The 20,338-nt window shown below is 35.4% G+C and overlaps 1 protein-coding gene across 6 annotated transcripts in view; it reads right to left on the bottom strand.

Moving 5' to 3' along the window:
* Positions 1-2,455: 2,455 nt before the first annotated feature.
* The window catches only part of LOC144960326 (ras-related protein Rab-1B-like), a 65,258-nt gene continuing 47,375 nt past the window's right edge, over positions 2,456-20,338 (bottom strand). For all 6 annotated transcript variants that reach the window (XM_078893394.1, XM_078893392.1, XM_078893395.1 and 3 more), the window contains 5 exons: positions 18,340-18,400; positions 17,116-17,193; positions 15,487-15,576; positions 6,339-6,449; positions 2,456-4,251 (listed from right to left, as the gene is read on the bottom strand). In XM_078893394.1, coding sequence (XP_078749520.1) covers positions 4,171-4,251; positions 6,339-6,449; positions 15,487-15,576; positions 17,116-17,193; positions 18,340-18,400 — 421 coding nt within the window. In that variant the 3' untranslated portion in view covers positions 2,456-4,170. The remainder of the gene's footprint in view (positions 4,252-6,338; positions 6,450-15,486; positions 15,577-17,115; positions 17,194-18,339; positions 18,401-20,338) is intronic.

Genomic DNA, 20,338 nt, shown 5'->3' with positions numbered 1-20,338 from the left:
TAATAATAATAATAATAATAATAATAATAATAATAATAATAATAATAATAATAATAATATACTACTACTACTACTACTACTACTACTACTACTACTACTACTACTACTACTACTACTACTAATAATAATAATAATAATAATAATAATGATGATGATGATGATGATGATGATGATGATGATGATGATAATAATAATAATGATAATAATAATAATAATAATAATAATAATAATAATAATAATAATAATAATAATAATAATAATAATAATAATAATAATAATAATAATAATAATAATAATAATAATACTAATAATAATAATAATAATAATAATAATAATAATAATAATAATAATAATAATAATAATAATAATAATAATAATAAATTCACTCTTTTGATCAATTATCGCACCGTATTAATAGCACACATATTTTAAACCAACAGACGATTTCTCACAATACAAACTCATTCATAAGGATGATTTACAAAGAACAAAAACACAAACAACAAATAACAACAAAAACATTGAAAATTGTAATCAAATCTGACTGTCTCCCTCACAGCAGCGAATCCCAGTTGGGATTTGAGGCAAAACGTCCAGTATAGATTCTATATGCCACATACATACATAAATCGTGACAACAAAACAGAGGGATACGACATTTCAGAAGCAGTGCTTACAGTCCACCTGATCAAGTGGCACCATAGTAGAATATAAAATCAACTCTCTCCTAACGTTCATATTTAGAATTACGCCCGAAAATTCACACCCGCCAAACAGAAAAATATACTTTTCTTACTCAAACAAAAAAAGTCACAAGTGTATTCTATACAGAATGTTGTTCGGCAAATTGAGCTCTATAACACAGTGTTTAGTATTTATAGCTGTAATCAAAGTATATCTTTACATTTTGTGATGTACAAGAGACATCAGAATAAGAAAACTGTCGGTTGCATCGTAACGAATGTGACGATTTTCCTATGTTTGGGAAGGAGAGGGTTAATAGGCTCATTGTGATAATTATAGTAAAAATAGAATATACATACACTTATATTATTATGAAAGGCGTGAAGTTTCATTTGACATTGCACACAAAGTTCATTAACAATTCGACAGTCTTACTGCATAGGGCAATTCTTGTGTTGCTCTCATATTAATATACATTCTAATTCTTTCATGAAATTCGGATAAATGACACTCATTTATTCATCATCATCATCATCATCATCATCATCATCATCATCATCATCATCATCATCATCATCATCATCATCGTCAACATCGTCATCATCATCATCATCATCATGGTCATCATAACCATCATCAGCACAACTAATAATCATTGGCATTCTTTCAATCACCGGTCGGATTGTCAATACATCTAAGAACTGCCAAGCTATGAATGAGAACATCCAAAGGGGTTATGTCCCAAGTGTCAGCCAAGACTAAACATTGTCCAAGGTGTCTAGCTGGCATCCAAAGGACTGATGTCTCAAGTGTCATACAAGCCTTAAAATTGTGTCATATGTCTAGCTGGCATCCAAAGGGCCTATGTCTCAAGTGTCAGCAAAGACTTAACATTGTCTCATGTGTCTAGCTGGCATCCAAAGGGCCTATGTCTCAAGTGTCAGCAAAGACTTAACATTGTCCCATGTGTCTAGCTGGCATTCAAATGGCTTGTGTCTCAAGTGTCATCCAAGGATTCGTATTGTCTTGAGTCTTGCTGGCATCCAAAGGGTCGGTCTATGTCTCAAAAGACATTCAAGCCTTAACATTGTCCTATGTGTCTAGCTGGCATCCAAGTGGCTTATGTCTCAGGTGTTATCCAAGCCTTTGTATTGTCTTATGCGTCTTGATGGTATCCGAAGGGCGTATGTCTCAAGTGCCGTCCAAGGATTCGCATTGTCTTGAGTCTTGCTGGTATCCGAAGGGCATATGTCTCAAGTCTCATCCATGAATTCGCATTGACTTATGTGTCTAGCTGACATCCAAAGGGCTTATATCTTAAGAGACAGCCAAGAATTAACATTGTCACATGCGTCTTGCTGGTATCCGATGGGCTAATGTTTCAAGTGTCATCCAAGCTTTTGCATTGCCTTATGCGTCTTGCTGGCATCCAAATGCTTATGTCTTAAGAATCAGTCAAGACTTAACATTGTCCTATATGTCTAGCTGGCATCCGGAGGGCTTATGTCTCAAGTGTCATCTTAGCCTTCAAAATGTCACGTGTTTCTTCCTGACATTCATAGATCTTACGTTTTACGAGTCATGCAAAAACTCAAATTGTCTTGTGTCTTGTTTGGAATCCAATGAGTTCTTCTTCTTCTTCTTCTTCTTCTTCTTCTTCTTCTTCTTCTTCTTCTTCTTCTTCTTCTTCTTCTTCTTCTTCTTCTTCTTCTCCTCCTCCTCCTCCTCCTCCTCCTCCTCCTCCTCCTCCTCCTCCTCCTCCTCTCTCTTCTTCTTCTTCTTCTTCTTCTTCTTCTTCTTCTTCTTCTTCTTCTTCTTCTTCTTCTTCTTCTTCTTCTTCTTCTTCTTCTTCTTCTTCTTCTTCTTCTTCTTCTTCTTCTTCGGGTTAAGGCAGACAACACCAGCATGTTGACAATTAATGCTGAGCTGTAGTATGCATTAGTTTATGTCTCACATCTACTCAAAGTGTCTTATGTTGTCTTCTTGTCTGTTCTGCCAATGCTGCTGTTGCTGCTATTGTTGTTGTTGTTGTTGCTGCTGGTGCTGTTGCCTTTGTCTTTGTCGTTGTGTTCGTTGCTGTAGTTGTTGTTAACGTTGACAATAGCTTAGAGCACAGAGATGCCGTACAGCTTAATCATTCATCGTTTCGTGTCCTCATATCTATGTGATAAATCAGGACACTTGCGGGCGCATTGCCATGGTTTACTATCCTCCTTTGACCACAAAATTGCAGATTCCGCGGATCCGCGGAAAACCAGCAGCATTTTCGTTTCCTCATATCTATGTGATAAATCAGGACACTTGCGGGCGCATTGCCATGGTTTACCAGCCTCATTTGACCGCAAAATTGCAGATTCCGCGGATCCGCGGAAAACCAGCATTATTGCACTTAATTATGATCCTTCAACGCACATGGAAATTGTCATGGTAGGTGGCAAATGTCAAGGCGGAGTTTCATTCGGTTATGTATTTTTAAATGCTTTATAAAAACATTCTTTTCAAATCTGTCCAACCTCATATATGAGAACTTATGTGGAAATTGAGCGCTATAAAAGTAAGTTATTATTATTATTTAGCATTCTATATATTCCTCCCCCACAACATACTCACTATGAGATCATAACACAAGTAATCGATTTCACACAACAAAAGTATTTGTTTCCCTGGAATAATATAAATTATTTTATTTACTGATGTATGTATTTATTTATTTATTTCATTTAAAGTATAGAATTCTTTGTGAAAAGTAATTATTATCTTATATCATAGATACCCAAATTCATTAAGCATTTTTGATTGACTGTAATTGAAATATTTTAAAATAGACACTTCCACCTTTTAACAAAATTGAATTCAGGTAAAAATTGCTAAAAAAATTACTTAATCTTAAATTTCAATTTCTTTCTCTTTTCCCTTTTAAAGAAAAAAGACTTGAAAAAAACAACATATTTTTAGAAAAAAAAAACAAAACAACTTTTAAAAAAAACCTTTAAAAAGCAACCATAAAAAAAGGAAAAAAACCAGAAGCCCCAACCATAAATTTTAAACAAAGAAATAATAATAATAATAAAGATTTCAAGAACCGTATACATTAACCCAGTCCCAAATTACAAAAAAAAAAAACAAAAAAACCGCAATTATTAATTTTTAAAATTGGTAGTAATTATACCCCCAAAAAATAATAATAAAATAAAAATTAAAGTTTGGACACATTTTAAAAATATATTAAATTGTCATTACTGTAAAATGAATAAGAACATAAATCACTCTCGTTCATTAGGGAGATAATAATCCAATTGCATCTCGCCCTCCTTATCATCATCATCATCATCATCATCATCATCATCATCATCATCATCATCATCAATCTGATACACGATCAAATTCTCGTATCCGTCGCAACCATATCCTCATCCTAATCCCCACTCAGTGTTATCCAGAAGCGCCACATCAGCCACCACCGTCCTTTCAGTTCCAGCTCGGACGTCAACTTCTACCACAACACGATCCATCCTTATCTTTGTCTTGCTCATCCGACAACTTGATACTGTCGATCATATAACCACCCTGGGGAAATAACCAGGAGAGAATAAACAATACAAAGTCATGTAACCGTTTTAGGGAAATAACCAGAAGAGAATAGTGAATACAAATCGTTTAACTCCCCTGAGGAAATAACCAGAAGAGAATAACCATTACAAATCATGTAACCACCATGAGGAAATAACTAGAAAAGTACAACTTACAAATCACTTAACCTCGCACTGGACAAGTAATCAGAAAAGAATAACTATTACAAATAATTTAACCGCCCTAGGCGAGTAACCAGAAGAGAATAACCGTTGCAAATCAGGTAACCACCATGTGAAATAACCAGAAGAGAATAACTATAACAAATCGTTTAACCACCCCGGGGAAGTAACCAGAAGAGAATAATAAATACAAACCATGTAACCACCTTGGAAAAGTAACCAGAGGAGAATAATCATTACAAAATATTTAACCACCCTGGTGAAATAACCAGAAAAGAATGACCATTTTAAATTACAAGGGGAAATAACGAGATGAGAATAACCATTACTAATCACCTAACCATTCTGGAGAAATAACCAGAAGAGAATAACCATTACAAATCATGTAACCACCCTGAGGAAATAACCATAAAATATAAGCATTTACAAACTATTTAACCGCCTCGGGAAATAACCGGAAAGAATAACCATTACAAATCATAAAACTCTCCTGAGGAATTCGCCTGAAACCCCCCCCCCCTACTTATTACAAAACCTTCTAGGGCCATGGGACACATACCGATCTTACAAAGACTTCCATTTCTGTTTGGACATCAATGTTATTCCAGGCTAGACCAGCTTCTTTTATCATCATCATCATCATCATCATCATCATCATCATCATCATCATCATCATCATCATCATCATCATCATCATCATGATTATTATTATAATATTATTATTATTATTCTTCTTCTTCTTCTTCTTCTTCTTCTTCTTCTTCTTCTTCTTCTTCTTCTTCTTCTTCTTCTTCTTCTTCTTCTTCTTCTTCTTCTTCTTCTTCTTCTTCTTCTTCTTCTTTATTATTATTATATTATTATTATCATTATCATTTATTATTATTATTATTATTATTATTATTATTATTATTATTATTATTATTATTATTATTATTATTAATATTATTTATTATTATTATTATTATTATTATTATTATTATTATTATTATTATTATTATTATTATCATTATTATCATCATCCTCCTCCTCCTCCTCCTCCTCCTCCTCCTCATCATCATCATCATCATCATCATCCTCCTCCTCCTCATAATCATCATCATTATTATTATATTATTATTATTAATAGTCTCGATTTAATCAAATAAATTCACCTCTTCCAGCCAGTTAAAGGGTAACTATTACGTATATCTAGTCAAATAGACACATAGATGACGTGGAGTGAGTAAGGGTAACTATTACGTATATCTAGTCAAATAGACACACACATAGATGACGTGGAGTGAGTTTTTAAAAGTGACAAAAAAGAAAAAAGGTACAAAATTGCAAACCTAACTTATTGATGTTTAACGGCCTAAAAAATACCAAATGACAACAAGAAACAAAAACAACACAAAATAAGACCCCCCCCCCCCCTTGAAAAAAAAAAAAGAAAAGAACAAACACACAACAAAAAAAAAAAAAAAAAAAAAAAAAAAAAAAAAAAAAAAAACTATAAAAAATCAAAAACCATAAACAAAAACAACACAAAAAAATTCTAGAAAGACAAAAAAAAAAAAAACAAAGAACAAAAAAAAAAACAACAAAAAAAACAAACAATGATCAAACCAAAAATCAAAACCAAATAAAATATTCAAAAAAAAAAAAAACAGCAAGAAAGGAAAAGGAAAAGCCACTCAGTGGAAACTATGTCCTTAGATTATTGACTGATTAAAAGCGACGTGCACGACTTATTTGCAGGTCTGACAATCCAATTCCTTATGGGCCCATTGTTGTAATGGAAATCTTTAAAAAATGACGCAAAATATTGTCTATTACAACAATGCGTTAAACTAGGCCCATAAGGGGGTTCGGATGTCAGACCTGCATATTATATGTCCACGTCTATTAAAAGCCATTACTCACCGGAAGTTTTTCCTTGAAAGTCCCACAGACCAGACTGTTGAAGGCCTCCATGACGTTACATCCGGTCTTGGCGCTGACCTCCATCAGGACTAATCCGTGTTGTTGAGCGAACTGGAAATAAATTATAGATAGAATGAAGTTGACGTCACTCAGGTCTTTGTTATTGGTTTTTATTGCCATCCGCGTTTATGAGTAAGTCTCATTAGACTGTATTAATCAGACTATAAACGTTCAAGTAGGTTACACATAGTTTTGTGTGTTGGTCCGTTATACTTCCGGATGGCAATGTTATCAGCTTCTTAGCCAAGCGCATACTATCGAAAGAGATAGGTGAATAAAAATAAAAGAGAAAATTAATTAAACGACCAAATAAATAAACATAGAAATAGATAAATACTTGTTTTGAAAAATATCAAATTAAGACATTAAGGAGCAGGCATGGGTGTAAGATAAAGATCTGAACAAGTGTGTATGGAAGGTGCCAGACAAAACAAGAAAGAAAAATACAAGATAAAAAATAACCATCCCAAAAAATCAGTCGACCTCGACTGGGAATTGAACCTCAGACCTTTTGATTACCATTTGTTTGCTACCATTACATCATAGAGGCTCCTGATAGTTGGGACAATTTTAATACCTTCTATATTCTTCACAAAGGTACGCGTTTTACGTTGTGAACCATCGCTTGCATCAAACAACAAATACATTGAACACACGCTTGCATCAAACAACACATACATTGAACACACGCTTGCATCAAACAACACATATATTGAACACACGCTTGCATCAAACAACACATACATTAAACACTCGCTTGCATCAAACAACACATACATTGAACACACGCTTGCATCAAACAACACATACATTGAACACACGCTTGCATCAAACAACACATACACTGAATACATTTTTTATTTTTTGAAATATATCAAATTAAGAAATTAAGGAGCAGGCACCGATGTAAGATAAAGATCTGAACAAGTGTGTATGAAAGGTTCCAGACAAAGCACATTTCATACACACTTGTTCAGATGTTTAAATAATTGTTGTGACATAGCGACCACCTACCACAACTTACGTACACTTATTTACAGGTCTGATAATTCATTATGGGCTCATTGCTGTAACGGAAATATACAAAAAGAATGACGTAAATATTGTCCATTACCACAATGTTAAACTAGGCCAATCACAGCGTTCGGATGCTAGATCTGCATATATTTATACGCCGATCACAACCCTCTGTAAAATGTCATGTATGTATAAATCGATCTTCGTCAACAAATCAATAGAGTAAATAAATTAAATATTAAAGTTTCTTTCTCATCCCCAATAGGTAGATTTGTCTAAGGATCTATTCCAGGGGAAGACTGGAATAACTAGGAATCAGCCGCAGCGCAGCGCCGCAATGTGAGCTAGGAAGAGGTGATTAGTCAAAGCGCGGTGGATAGTCGAAATCGGTAGTGGCTTTCGGATACGAAGCAACGATGGCTGGTTGGAAGAAGAACTGAATAATATTATTATGGGAATGCCTTTGTAAACAATTATGTCCCTAAAAGCGGCTATGTGGTCTAGTGGTGTACACTCGCTTTTGGATCGGAAGGTCCTGGGTTCGAGCCCCACTTGGCGCATGGTTGAGTCCCTGGAAAAGGCTCTTTACTCACATGCTTTTACCGTACTCAGGTGTAAAATGAGTACCTGGCCGTTAACAGCGTTGTCTCTTGACTGCAAAAATTGTAATATCGTCTTAGAGGCGCCATGAATCATTCTACATGTTACGTGTTGCTGTTTGTCGGCGGACCCTTTGTAAAGCGATTTGAGCACGTTTAGTGGATATTGCGCTATATAAAAGCTTCAAACTCCACATACGTTTAAATAGAAATACTCCTAAAAATGACGTCAGAATATGGTGTGTTTTAGTAAACAAACATACCAACAAAGGAAACTAATGCCCTTAATAGTGGATCGACAACTATCCTTTTTCGGACACATAGTAAGGAAAGATAAGAATGAATACCTGGCAAGTTGTGGAAAAATACCTGGTAAACGCGCCCGGGGGAGACAAAGAAAAACACTCATAGACCAACTGAAGGGCTTCACCAGCCTAACAATCCAAGAGCTGTTTGAAAAGGCAAGAGACAGGGAGGAATGGAGAGAGATAATTCATGCAGTATCCGAAGCCTGGACCAGGCATGGAACCTAGAAGAAGAAGAAGAAGTGTCAGGCTAAAAGTTAACGATGGCTAAGACTGTAACCATCGTAAACCTGACGACACTGACCAAAAAATGACGTCAAAAGACAAGTCTTTGGCCCCAAAAGAAAACAAATCGTGAGTTGTATTCAATAGTTCAACCAATGGGATCACTTGTTTCCTTGAGCTCTACCAACGACAACTCACTAGACTCTGCAAAACTATAAAAATGGCGTCAAACAGCAAGTCCTAGAGGTTTCTAGTGTCAGTCTAAATGTTAACGATGGCTACGCTGAGACCCACTAAGACTATATTTTGACGTCATTTTTAGGTTTGTGGATCGCCTAGTGAGTTGTCTTTAGTAGTTATCAAGGAAACAAGTGATCCCATTGGTTGAACTATTGAATACAACTCGCGATTTGTTTTCTTTTGTGGCCAAAGACTTGTCTTTTGACGTAATATTTTTGTCAGTGCCAGGCTATAAGTTATCGAAGGCCACGCCCAGATACCCTTTTACTGCTGGGTGGACAGGGAAAAAATCTTGACTTTACTTAGGATCGATCATGGTCTCTGCGCGTGAAGCGAATCCTCAACAAAACTAAGTAAATAGGACTGTAAAAAGAAGTCCGTTTTTGTAAAAGTACAAAGCACTATTATGATATACCCTGTAGTACCTAGTGTAAATGATGTGTGCAAGTTAGTAACCCTAACTGGAAGAAATCATAATTTAAATCAAATTAAAATTTATTCATGCTTATCCTGAAAGGGTTAATCTGAAAAGGTTATCAATTTGAACTGTTGTTATGATTGCAATCAAAATATGGAAATTGCTTGATAAGCGTTATCGCTTTTCCCTACTGCGTACCGGTGTGTACCGATGTGTACAGAGCACAAACAAAACAAGGTGTGTTGTGTGCAAGGTTGAAGTGGATTGTCACGCCGAGTGCACGCCACCCTGAATTCAAGAATGCCAGTTTGACATTTTAAATGCCAAATACTATTTTAAACTCTGAACAATTTTGAAGTCGTTGACTAATTGAAAAATAAAACCAAACACAACCCCCCCCCCCCCCCCCCCCCCCCCCCCCTCAAATAAAACAAGAAGAAAGCAAAAGAAAACAAAAACAAACAAACAAAAACCCAACAAAACAAAACAAAAACAATAACAACAACAACAAAAAACAAATAATAAAGAAAAAAATCAAATCAACCAAAAAAAAAAAAACATTAAACATAGAGTTTAAAAAAAAACTTGAGCTTTATATAGCGTAATAGTCACTAAACGTGCTCAAAGCGTTTTATAAAGGGTCCCTGACCAACAACACTACGTAACATGCAGAACGATCACATGACGCCTCTTAGGCAAGATTACTATTTGTTTTTCCGATAGAGACAACTGACAGCGCTGTTAACGGTCAGTTACTCATTTTACACCTGAGTAAGGTGAGAGAATGTGAGTAAAGAACCTTTTACAAGGGACTCAACAATGCGTCGAGCGAGGCTCGAACCCAGGACATTCCGATCCGAAAGTGAATGTCATACCACAAGACCACACAGTCGCACGTCTAACGAAGACAGAAAATGAGGACGCTTCGGATTTCTTCTTCCTCTTTATCAACAAAACACGATGCATGAAACACTAAAGACGAATGATAGACATTTTTAAGAAGTCATTGTTAACGACAATAGTATACTGTAATAACGTTTTAAGAAAATTGGTCAAATTTCACATTTGTAAGACCAGTATGATATAGGGAATGAGATTAGAGGAAGAGTAGCGTCCCTTGATTGGACGTCACCGGCGGAAAAGTTATTAGAGAGAGAACGTCATGTGGTTGTGCACATGCGTCTCTCGTCTTCGCTTCCGGTGAAAGCGGCATCAAACACTTCACCGAAAGCGAGGACGAGAGAGAAGCACGCGCAAAACCATTTTGACGTTCTCTCTGTAAGGTGACATCCAATCAAGGGACGCTACTCTTCCGCTAATCTCATTCCCTATACGGACTACAGACAGCACCTACAACAAATAAGCAAGATAAAGAAGTTGAGGTGGCAGAAATGAGGATGGTGAGATGGTCACTTGGCTGGACAAGAAAAGATAAAGTGAGAAATGAACGAATTCGATGGTTGACTGAACTGAAGAATGTATCAATAAAGATGAGAGAAGATAGATTGAAATGGTTTGGATATGTAATGAGACGAGAGAGGGAGTATGTGGAAAGGAAAGTATTGGACTTACAATTAGTGGAAAAGAGAAAAAAAGGACGCCCAAAGACTAGATAGGTTGGATAAGGTAAAGGATGATATGAAAGAACTGGGCCTTGAGGAAGATGATGCTCTGAACCAAGATGCATGGAGATGTGGCATCCATTATGGTAACCCTGCAAAATGCGGGATAAGCTGAAAGAACAAGTAGAAGGTCACATTTCACAAAGTTGCAAACAACTTATTTGGCATTTATTTTGCAAAAATATCTGACACCCTGTCGGCAAATTATCTTATGAAAGAGTACGAGGCAACACAAAGATTTTGGTATATATAGATATCAGCACAACTTTACACTGAAAAAAAAAAATAAAATAGGTATTTAAAATTTTGGTCAGAAGACCCGTCCTTCAAATATCGATCGATTAAAATGACCCTCATCTTGTCAAATAAACTCTCAAACCTGGGATTCAAGGAAGACTTAATCCCAGGTTGAAGAGTTTTTGATGAGATGAGGGGCATTTTAACCAATCGATTATTTTGGAAGGACAAATTTTCTGGCCAAATTATAATTTTTTTTTCTTTTCTTTTTTTTTTTTAAAGTACGTACAGCAGAATAAAACGCAATGTAATGCGGCCTAGAGGTTGACTGTGTAAACAACAGGCATGCTATTGATTAATAATATATACAGATATTTAAAAAAAGGAAAAAAGAATATTATGCATAGCCGGCATATATACCGTGGCCTTTGTAAAGTTATGGCCTGATACTGACCAAAAAATGACGTCAAAATGCCAGTCTTTTGCCACAAAAGAAAACAAATCGTGAGTTGCATTCAATAGTTCAACCAATGGGATCACTTGTTTCCATGAGCACTACTAACAACAACTCAACTCACTAGGCGGTGCAAAAACCAAATAATGACGTCAAACTGCCAGTCCTTTTGGGTTTCAGTGTCAGGCTATAACATAACGATGGCTACGCATATATACGGTAGCCATCGTTAACATATTATAGCCTGACACAAGAACACCTCCAGGACTGGCAGTTTGACGTCATATTTTAGGTTTGTGTTGCATCTAGTGAGTTGTTGTTAGTAGATAGAGCTCATGGAAACAAGTTATTTCATTGGTTGAACTATTGAATACAACTCACGATTTGATTTCTTTTGTGGCAAAAGATTGGCATTTTCATGTCATTTTTTGGTCAATGTCAGGCCGTAGCCATCGTTAAGTTATAGCCTGACACTGAAACCCCAAAAGCCTGGTATTTTGACGTCATTATTTGTTTTTTTTTTTGCACCGCCAAGTGAGTTGTCGTTTGTAGATAGAGCTCATGGAAACAAGTTATTTCATTGGTTGAACTATTGAATACAACTCACGATTTGTTTTCTTTTGTGGCCAAAGACAGGCATTTTGACTTCATTTTTTGGTCAGTGTCAGGCTATAACTTTACGATGGCTACGGTCAGAGCTTAGCCATCGTTAACTTATAGCCTGACACTGACCAAAAATTGACGTCAAAAGACCAGTCTTTGACCACAAATTTTTTTTTAAAAATCGTGAGTTGTATTCATTTTTAACCAACGAAATAACTTGTTTCATTGAGCTCTACTAACGACAACTCACCAGACGATGCACTAATCTATAAATGACGTCAAAAGACTAGCCTTGGTGTCAGACTATAAGTTAACGAAGGCTACGATCATACCAGGTGACTAATTTTTAGGTTAGTGTGTATAGATAGTTCGAAGATGACGTCACTCGGGCTTTTGTTATTGTTTTTTTGCCATCCATGTTTATGAGTGATTCTCACTAAACTGTATTAACCAGACTATAAACGTTTAAGGTTACACATAGTTTTGTGTGTTGGTCATGATGATGATGATGATGATGATGATGATGATGATGATGATGATGATGATGATGATGATGATGATGATGATGATGATGATAATAATAATAATAATAATAATAATAATAATAATAATAATAGTAATAATAATCTTTATTGTCCAAATTAAAGGCAATTCATGTGAGGTAAACAATGCTCAGTTTGGTTCATGGTATGAACATCACCACATTTACAAATACAGACACAGCCATACACGAACATACACGCTTGCACATTGTTTCTACATATGTATACAAAAGAAATGAGCGTACATACAAACACATATACATACATACATACATGCAGACATACATACAAACCAGCATATCATCGTATATGCATGCCTACATACATACATACATACATACATACATACATACATACATACATACATACATACATACATACATACATACATACATACATATATACAGGCACACAGACAGACAGATAGAAAGATACGATATATTTGCTGGGACAGCAGATAACCATATTATAAATATAGTGTCTTATATTAAGAAGAATATGGCAATGATTGTGATGATGATGATGATGATGATGATGATGATGATGATGATGATGATGATGATGATGAAGATGATGATGACTACGATAATGATGATGATGATGATGATGATGATGATGATGATGATGATGATGATGATGATAACGACGGCGGCAATGTCGATGATGATGATTCACGACACTGCTTCTCGTTATTTTCATTGGTTGTCTCATTTTTCCACAAAAGATTTGTTAATTAATTTTATGGCAGTTGGAATGAAGGTTGTCTTATGTCGATTTGTCCTACATTTTGCTTCTAGATACCGTCTTCCGGAGCGCAGAAGTTGGAATTTTTCGCTCAGCGGATGCCTCTTTTCGTTGATAATGTTAAAAGATTTCTTCTCAACTGCATTAATAAAAGTTGTGTCAAGGCTTCTAAGGTCGGTGTTAATTATTTTTGAAGCCTCTCTGAGGGTTCTATGTAGTTTGGATTTTTCTTTTGTTCCACAGCTTCCATACCACATTGTGATGCCAAACGAAACGATACTCAATATTAATGACTTGTAGATTTGTATCATGGTATGAACATCACCACATTTACAAATACATATCTTGTTGTTACCAACATAAGTGCCTGCTCCACTCACTTTTCTGAATTAAAAATTCACCCCATACACCGGAGCATACTCAATGTCTCAATCGTTTCTATGTTATATGTTTGTGTTGAGAATATTGGCTATTAAGCTTAACTGCTGGTCAAAATTATTCGCGATGGTGGTGTACGTACGAATCGGCGGTCTCAAGAAGTGGGTGAGAGAGGGATCTAGTAATGACTTTGAGTTTGAAACGAATTTTTTGTGTTCGTGGATAGCTCACACGGTAGAGCCACGCTCTCACCTGCCAGGCGGAGTTGTCGAACCAATAAGGTCGCAGGTTCAAACCCCACCACCGCCGCGAAAAATTTTTATTCTCTATTGTCTTCTGGCACTTTTCTATTCACTTCATATCTTGTTGTTACCAACATAAGTGCCTGCTCCACTCACTTTTCTGAATTAAAAATTCACCCCATACACCGGAGCATACTCAATGTCTCAATCGTCAATCGTTTCTATGTTATATGTTTGTGTTGAGAATATTGGCTATTAAGCTTAACTGCTGGTCAAAATTATTCGCGATGGTGGTGTACGTACGAATCGGCGGTCTCAAGAAGTGGTGAGAGAGGGATCTAGTAATGACTTTGAGTTTGAAACGAATATTTTTGTGTTCGTGGATAGCTCACACGGTAGAGCCACGCTCTCACCTGCCAGGCGGAGTTGTCGAACCAATAAGGTCGCAGGTTCAAACCCCACCACCGCCGCGAAAAATTTTTATTCTCTATTGTCTTCTGGCACTTTTCTATTCACTTCATATCTTTGTTACCACATAAGTGCCTGCTCCACTCACTTTGTCTGAATTAAAAATTCACCCCTACACCGAGCATACTCATTCAATCGTTTCTATGTTATATGTTTGTGTTGAGAATATTGGCTATTAAGCTTAACTGCTGGTCAAAATTATTCGCGATGGTGGTGAACGAATCGGCGGTCTCAAGAAGTGGGTGAGAGAGGGATCTAGTAATGACTTTGAGTTTGAAACGAATATTTTTGTGTTCGTGGATAGCTCACACGGTAGAGCCACGCTCTCACCTGCCAGGCGGAGTTGTCGAACCAATAAGGTCGCAGGTTCAAACCCCACCACCGCCGCGAAAATTTTTTATTCTCTATTGTCTTCTGGCACTTTTTTATTCACTTCATATCTTGTTATCATGGTCTTTCTGTTCACATTGAAAGACCTTAATTTTCTGAGTATATACAAGCGCTGGTTACATTTTTTGATGACATTTTTGGTGTGCGATTCAAATCTTAGACTGTTATCTATAATTACACCAAGGTATTTAAACGTTTCAACAGTTTCAACCGCCTGATTGTTAATTTTTGTTATTTGTCTTGCTCTTTTTCCTATTTTTCTGTGATCAAACAGTTGTTCCTTTGTTTTTGTTACATTGAGCTCTAGACAGTTATCGGAGCTCAATGATGATGATGATGATGATGATGATGATGATGATGATGATGATGATGATGATGATGATGATGATGATGATGATGATGATGATGATGATGATGATGCTGCTGCTGCTGCTGCTGCTACTACTACTACTACTACTACTACTACTACTACTACTACTACTACTACTACTACTACTACTACTACTAATAATAATAATAATAATAATAATGATGATGATGGTGATGATGATGATAATGATGATGATAACAGGGATGATGACGACGACTATAGACCTAGACTTACCGCCATTGCGCGTGGTGTGGGGATCCTTGAATACGTAGACAAATCCTTCTTATTTCCAACTAACATCACAAAGGGGCTGTTTGTATTTACCTGAAATCAAATAGGGAAAAACAGTTTATTATTGAAACCCACATATTTGCACTGTGTCATCTAATAATGATAATGATAATACTAATAATAATATTATCATTATTATTATTATTATTATTATTATTATTATTATTATTATTATTATTATTATATTATTATTATTATTATTATTATATTATTATTATTATTATTATTATTATATTATTATTTTTATCATTATTATTATTATTATTATTATTATATTATTATTATTATTATTATTATTATTATTATTATTATTATTATTATTATATTATTATTATATTATTATTATTATTATTATTATTATTATTATTATTATCATATTATTATTATTATTATTATTAATAATAATAAATATAAAATAATAATAATAAAATAATAATAATAATAATAATAATAATAATAAAATAATAATAATATAATAATAATAATAATAATGATAATAAACAACAACAAACACCCCTCTCCGCCCCCCCCCCCCCCCAAAAAAAAAAACCCAACCCCCCTCCCCAAAAAAAAAACAAAAAAACAAAAACATAAAAACAAAACCCACACAAAAACCCCACAACAAAACAAACCAAAACCAAAGGCCCCTGGAGTCGAGATTCACTCCAATCACATTATTGAATTCTTGGAAAGGAAGTGAGTGTTTTCTATCAGAAAATTCATATTACCTTACTAAATAGACCCAGCTACCCAATCAAGTCTGGGGAGAGAGGGACAGGGGAAAAAGAAAAGGTGTAAATTGAAACACGTCGACTGGGCATGAGATGGATACCAGCCTCTTTGTCGATACATTGGACACGATATGCTCCTTCTTCCCTCCCCTACAAAAAACCAAAAAAAAAAAAAAAAAACAAAAAAAAAACAAAACAAACCACAACAAAAAAAAAAAAAAAACAAAAAACAAAAAAACAACAAAAAAACCAAAGCCCCCCCCCCCCAAAAAAAAAACAAAAAAAACACAACAAAACAAAATAAAACAAAAAAAAAAAAAAACCCAAAAAAAAACAAACAAACAAACAAAAAAACAACAACACAAAAACACACAAAAAACAAGAAAAAAAATACAACCCCCCCCCCCCCCAAAAAAAAAAAAAACACAACAAAACAAAACAATACAAAAAATCAAAACCAAAAAACAAAACAAAACAAAAACAAAACAAACAAACAAACAAAAAACTACAACAAAAACACAAAAAAAGGAAAGAAAGAAACCCCAAAGACAACAAATAAATAAACCCAGAAACGATGGTGATGGTGATGATGATGATGATGATGATGATGATGATGATGATGATGATGAAGATGATGATGGTGATGATGATGATGATGATGATGATGATGATGATGATGATGATGATGATGATGATGATGATGATAACGATGGTGATGATGCTGTTAATGATGTCGATGACGACGACAATGATGATGATGATGATGATGACGACGACGATGACGATGATGATGACGACGACGACGACAACGACAATGAATGCAAAGTTGACAAAATCTCACCATATTTATCTGCCTGAGCCAGTCTGTCAAGGACTCAAACGTGTGTTCTCTCGTGACGTCATACACAATCATTATTCCCTGAGGAATACACAAAGTAGACATTGTATACTATTTAAATCGAAGATTGACCGATCAAATCTGAGTTTAATCCTCTCCTTACCAACTATAGGAAAATCGTCACATTCGTTACGATACAACCAACATTTATCTTATTCAAATTTCTTCTGTACATCATAAAATTTAAAGAAAATGAACAATGTGTTGTACAGTTTGTTTTGCTAAAGAAATAATTTATCGCAAGAATTTTACTGCTATTGTGTCTGAGTGATAAAAAATCCATTTTTGTGTTAGTTGGGTGTGAAATTTTGGGGAAATCCTGAAAATGACTGGTAAGGAGAGAGTTAAATATATTACAGGTGATCCACCATCTCAGAACCAAATTAAAATCTAAAATCTTACAGTATTGAAATTATTCATTAATATATATATATATATATATATATATATATATATATATATATATATATATATATATATATATATATATATATATATTAAATTATGCCTTTTTTGCCACGACATCATAAGACATCGTCGCCTAGGCATTCGACGAAGGAATATAGTAGATAACTCATCAAACAAGATGTCTGATGTCAACCGGAATCACCCATGTTGTCCAAGTGAGCAAATTGGGGCGGGGGGGGGGGGGGGGGGTTAATAATCTTGTTCAAGGAAAAAAATGAAAGTGCCTGAAGCGGGGCTCGAAACCGGGTCATCCGGATCACAGTGCAATGCCTTAACACTCGGCCACTTCGCCCCCTACTTTTTTTCTCTGACAGATCCAACGCTGTTAATGACCAGGGACTCATACATCTTGTTTGATGAAAAATCTATATTATTATTTCTTCGTGGAATACTAGGCGATATATAAATCCCTTTATTCATCCCCGAGGGGAAATTTGTCTTTAAGGTCTATTCCAAAGGAAGACTGGAATAACCCAGCGTTAGCCACAGTGCAGCGCCAAAAATTGAGCTAGGGCGAAGTGACTTGCCAACACTGTCAACCTGAGTAAGGTGAGAGAACGTGAGTAAAGAGCCTTTTCCAAGGACTCAACTATGCGTCGAACGAGGCTCGAACCCAGGACCTTCGGATCCGAAAGCGAGTGACATACCACTAGACCACATAGCCGCATAGCAGAATAGATTTCTCTACTTGATACTTACATGAACGTTTCTGTACAATGACTTGATTAAGGACCGAACGTATTTGTGGCCAGCTGAATCTCTGAAAGACAAAAAAAAAACAGTGAATGAATTATTACATGGCTAAAATACTTTACATTGATAAAGCGTTACATCCAGTAATAATAATAATAATAATAATAATAATAATAATAATAATAATAATAATAATAATAATAATAATAATAATAATAATAATAATAATAATAATAATAATAATAATAATAAAATAATAATAATAATAATAATGATATTAATAAAGATGATCATTGATTATGATGATGGTGATGATCATAGATGATGGTGATGAGGATGATGATGATTATTGATGATAGTGATGAAGATGATCATTGATGATGATGATGATGATGATGATGATGATGATGATGATGATGATGATGATGATGATGATGATGATGATGATGATGATGATGATGATGATGATGATGATGATGATGATGATGCCTGAGAGACAGATCTGAACAATTGTGCATGAAAGGTGCCAGACAAAGCAAGAAGGAAAAATAGAAGGAAAAAAAACCCCAGTCTATCTCGACTGGGGATCGAACCTCAGACCTTCTGATTACCGGTCAGACGTGCTACCATTACACCACAGAGGCTCCCGAAGGTTGGGACAATTTTAATACCTTCTATATTCTTCACAAGGGTTCTCGTTTTACGTTGTGAATCCTCGCTTGCATCAAACAACACACATACATTGAACACTCGCTTGCATCAATCAACACATACATTAAACACTCGCTTGCATCAAACAACACATACATTGAACACACGCTTGCATCAAACAACACATACATTGAACACACGCTTGCATCAAACAACACATACATTGAACACTCACTTGCATCAAACAACACATACATTGAACACACACCAGCATCAAACAACACATACATTGAACACTCGCTTGCATCAAACAACACATACATTGAACACTCGCTTGCATCAAACAATACATACAATGAACACACGTTTGCACCAAACAACACATACATTGAACACACACTTGCATCAAACAACACATACATTGAACACTCGCTTGCATCAAACAACACATACATTGAACACACACTTGCATCAAACAACACATACATTAAACACTCGCTTGCATCAAACAACACATACATTGAACACTCGCTTGCATCAATCAACACATACATTGAACACTCGCTTGCATCAAACAACACATACATTGAACACACGCTTGCATCAAACAACACATACATTGATCACTCGCTTGCATCAAACAACACATACATTGAACACTCGCTTGCATCAAACAACACATACATTGAACACTCGCTTGCATCAAACAACACATACATTGAACACTCGCTTGCATCAAACAACACATACATTGAACACACGCTTGCATCAAACAACACATACATTGAACACACACTTGCATCAAACAACACATACATTGAACACTCGCTTGCATCAAACAACACATACATTGAACACACGCTTGCATCAAACAACACATACATTGAACACACGCTTGCATCAAACAACACATACATTGAACACACACTTGCATCAAACAACACATACATTGAACACTCGCTTGCATCAAACAACACATACATTGAACACACGCTTGCATCAAACAACACATACATTGAACACACACTTGCATCAAACAACACATACATTGAACACTCGCTTGCCTCAAACAACACATACATTGAACACACGCTTGCATCAAACAACACATACATTGAACACACACTTGCATCAAACAATACATACATTGAACACTCGCTTGCATCAAACAACACATACATTGAACACTCGCTTGCATCAATCAACACATACATTGAACACACGCTTGCATCAAACAACACATACATTGAACACTCGCTTGCATCAATCAACACATACATTGAACACTCGCTTGCATCAAACAACACATACATTGAACACTCGCTTGCATCAATCAACACATACATTGAACACT

This window comes from Berghia stephanieae, chromosome 15, assembly GCF_034508935.2.
Source record: "Berghia stephanieae isolate SIO BIC M18660-M18661 chromosome 15, UCSD_Bste_1.3, whole genome shotgun sequence".
NCBI classification, from domain to species: domain Eukaryota; kingdom Metazoa; phylum Mollusca; class Gastropoda; order Nudibranchia; family Aeolidiidae; genus Berghia; species Berghia stephanieae.
Note: the sequence above shows the minus strand (reverse complement) of the source record. Positions and strands in the feature narration are given on the sequence as shown.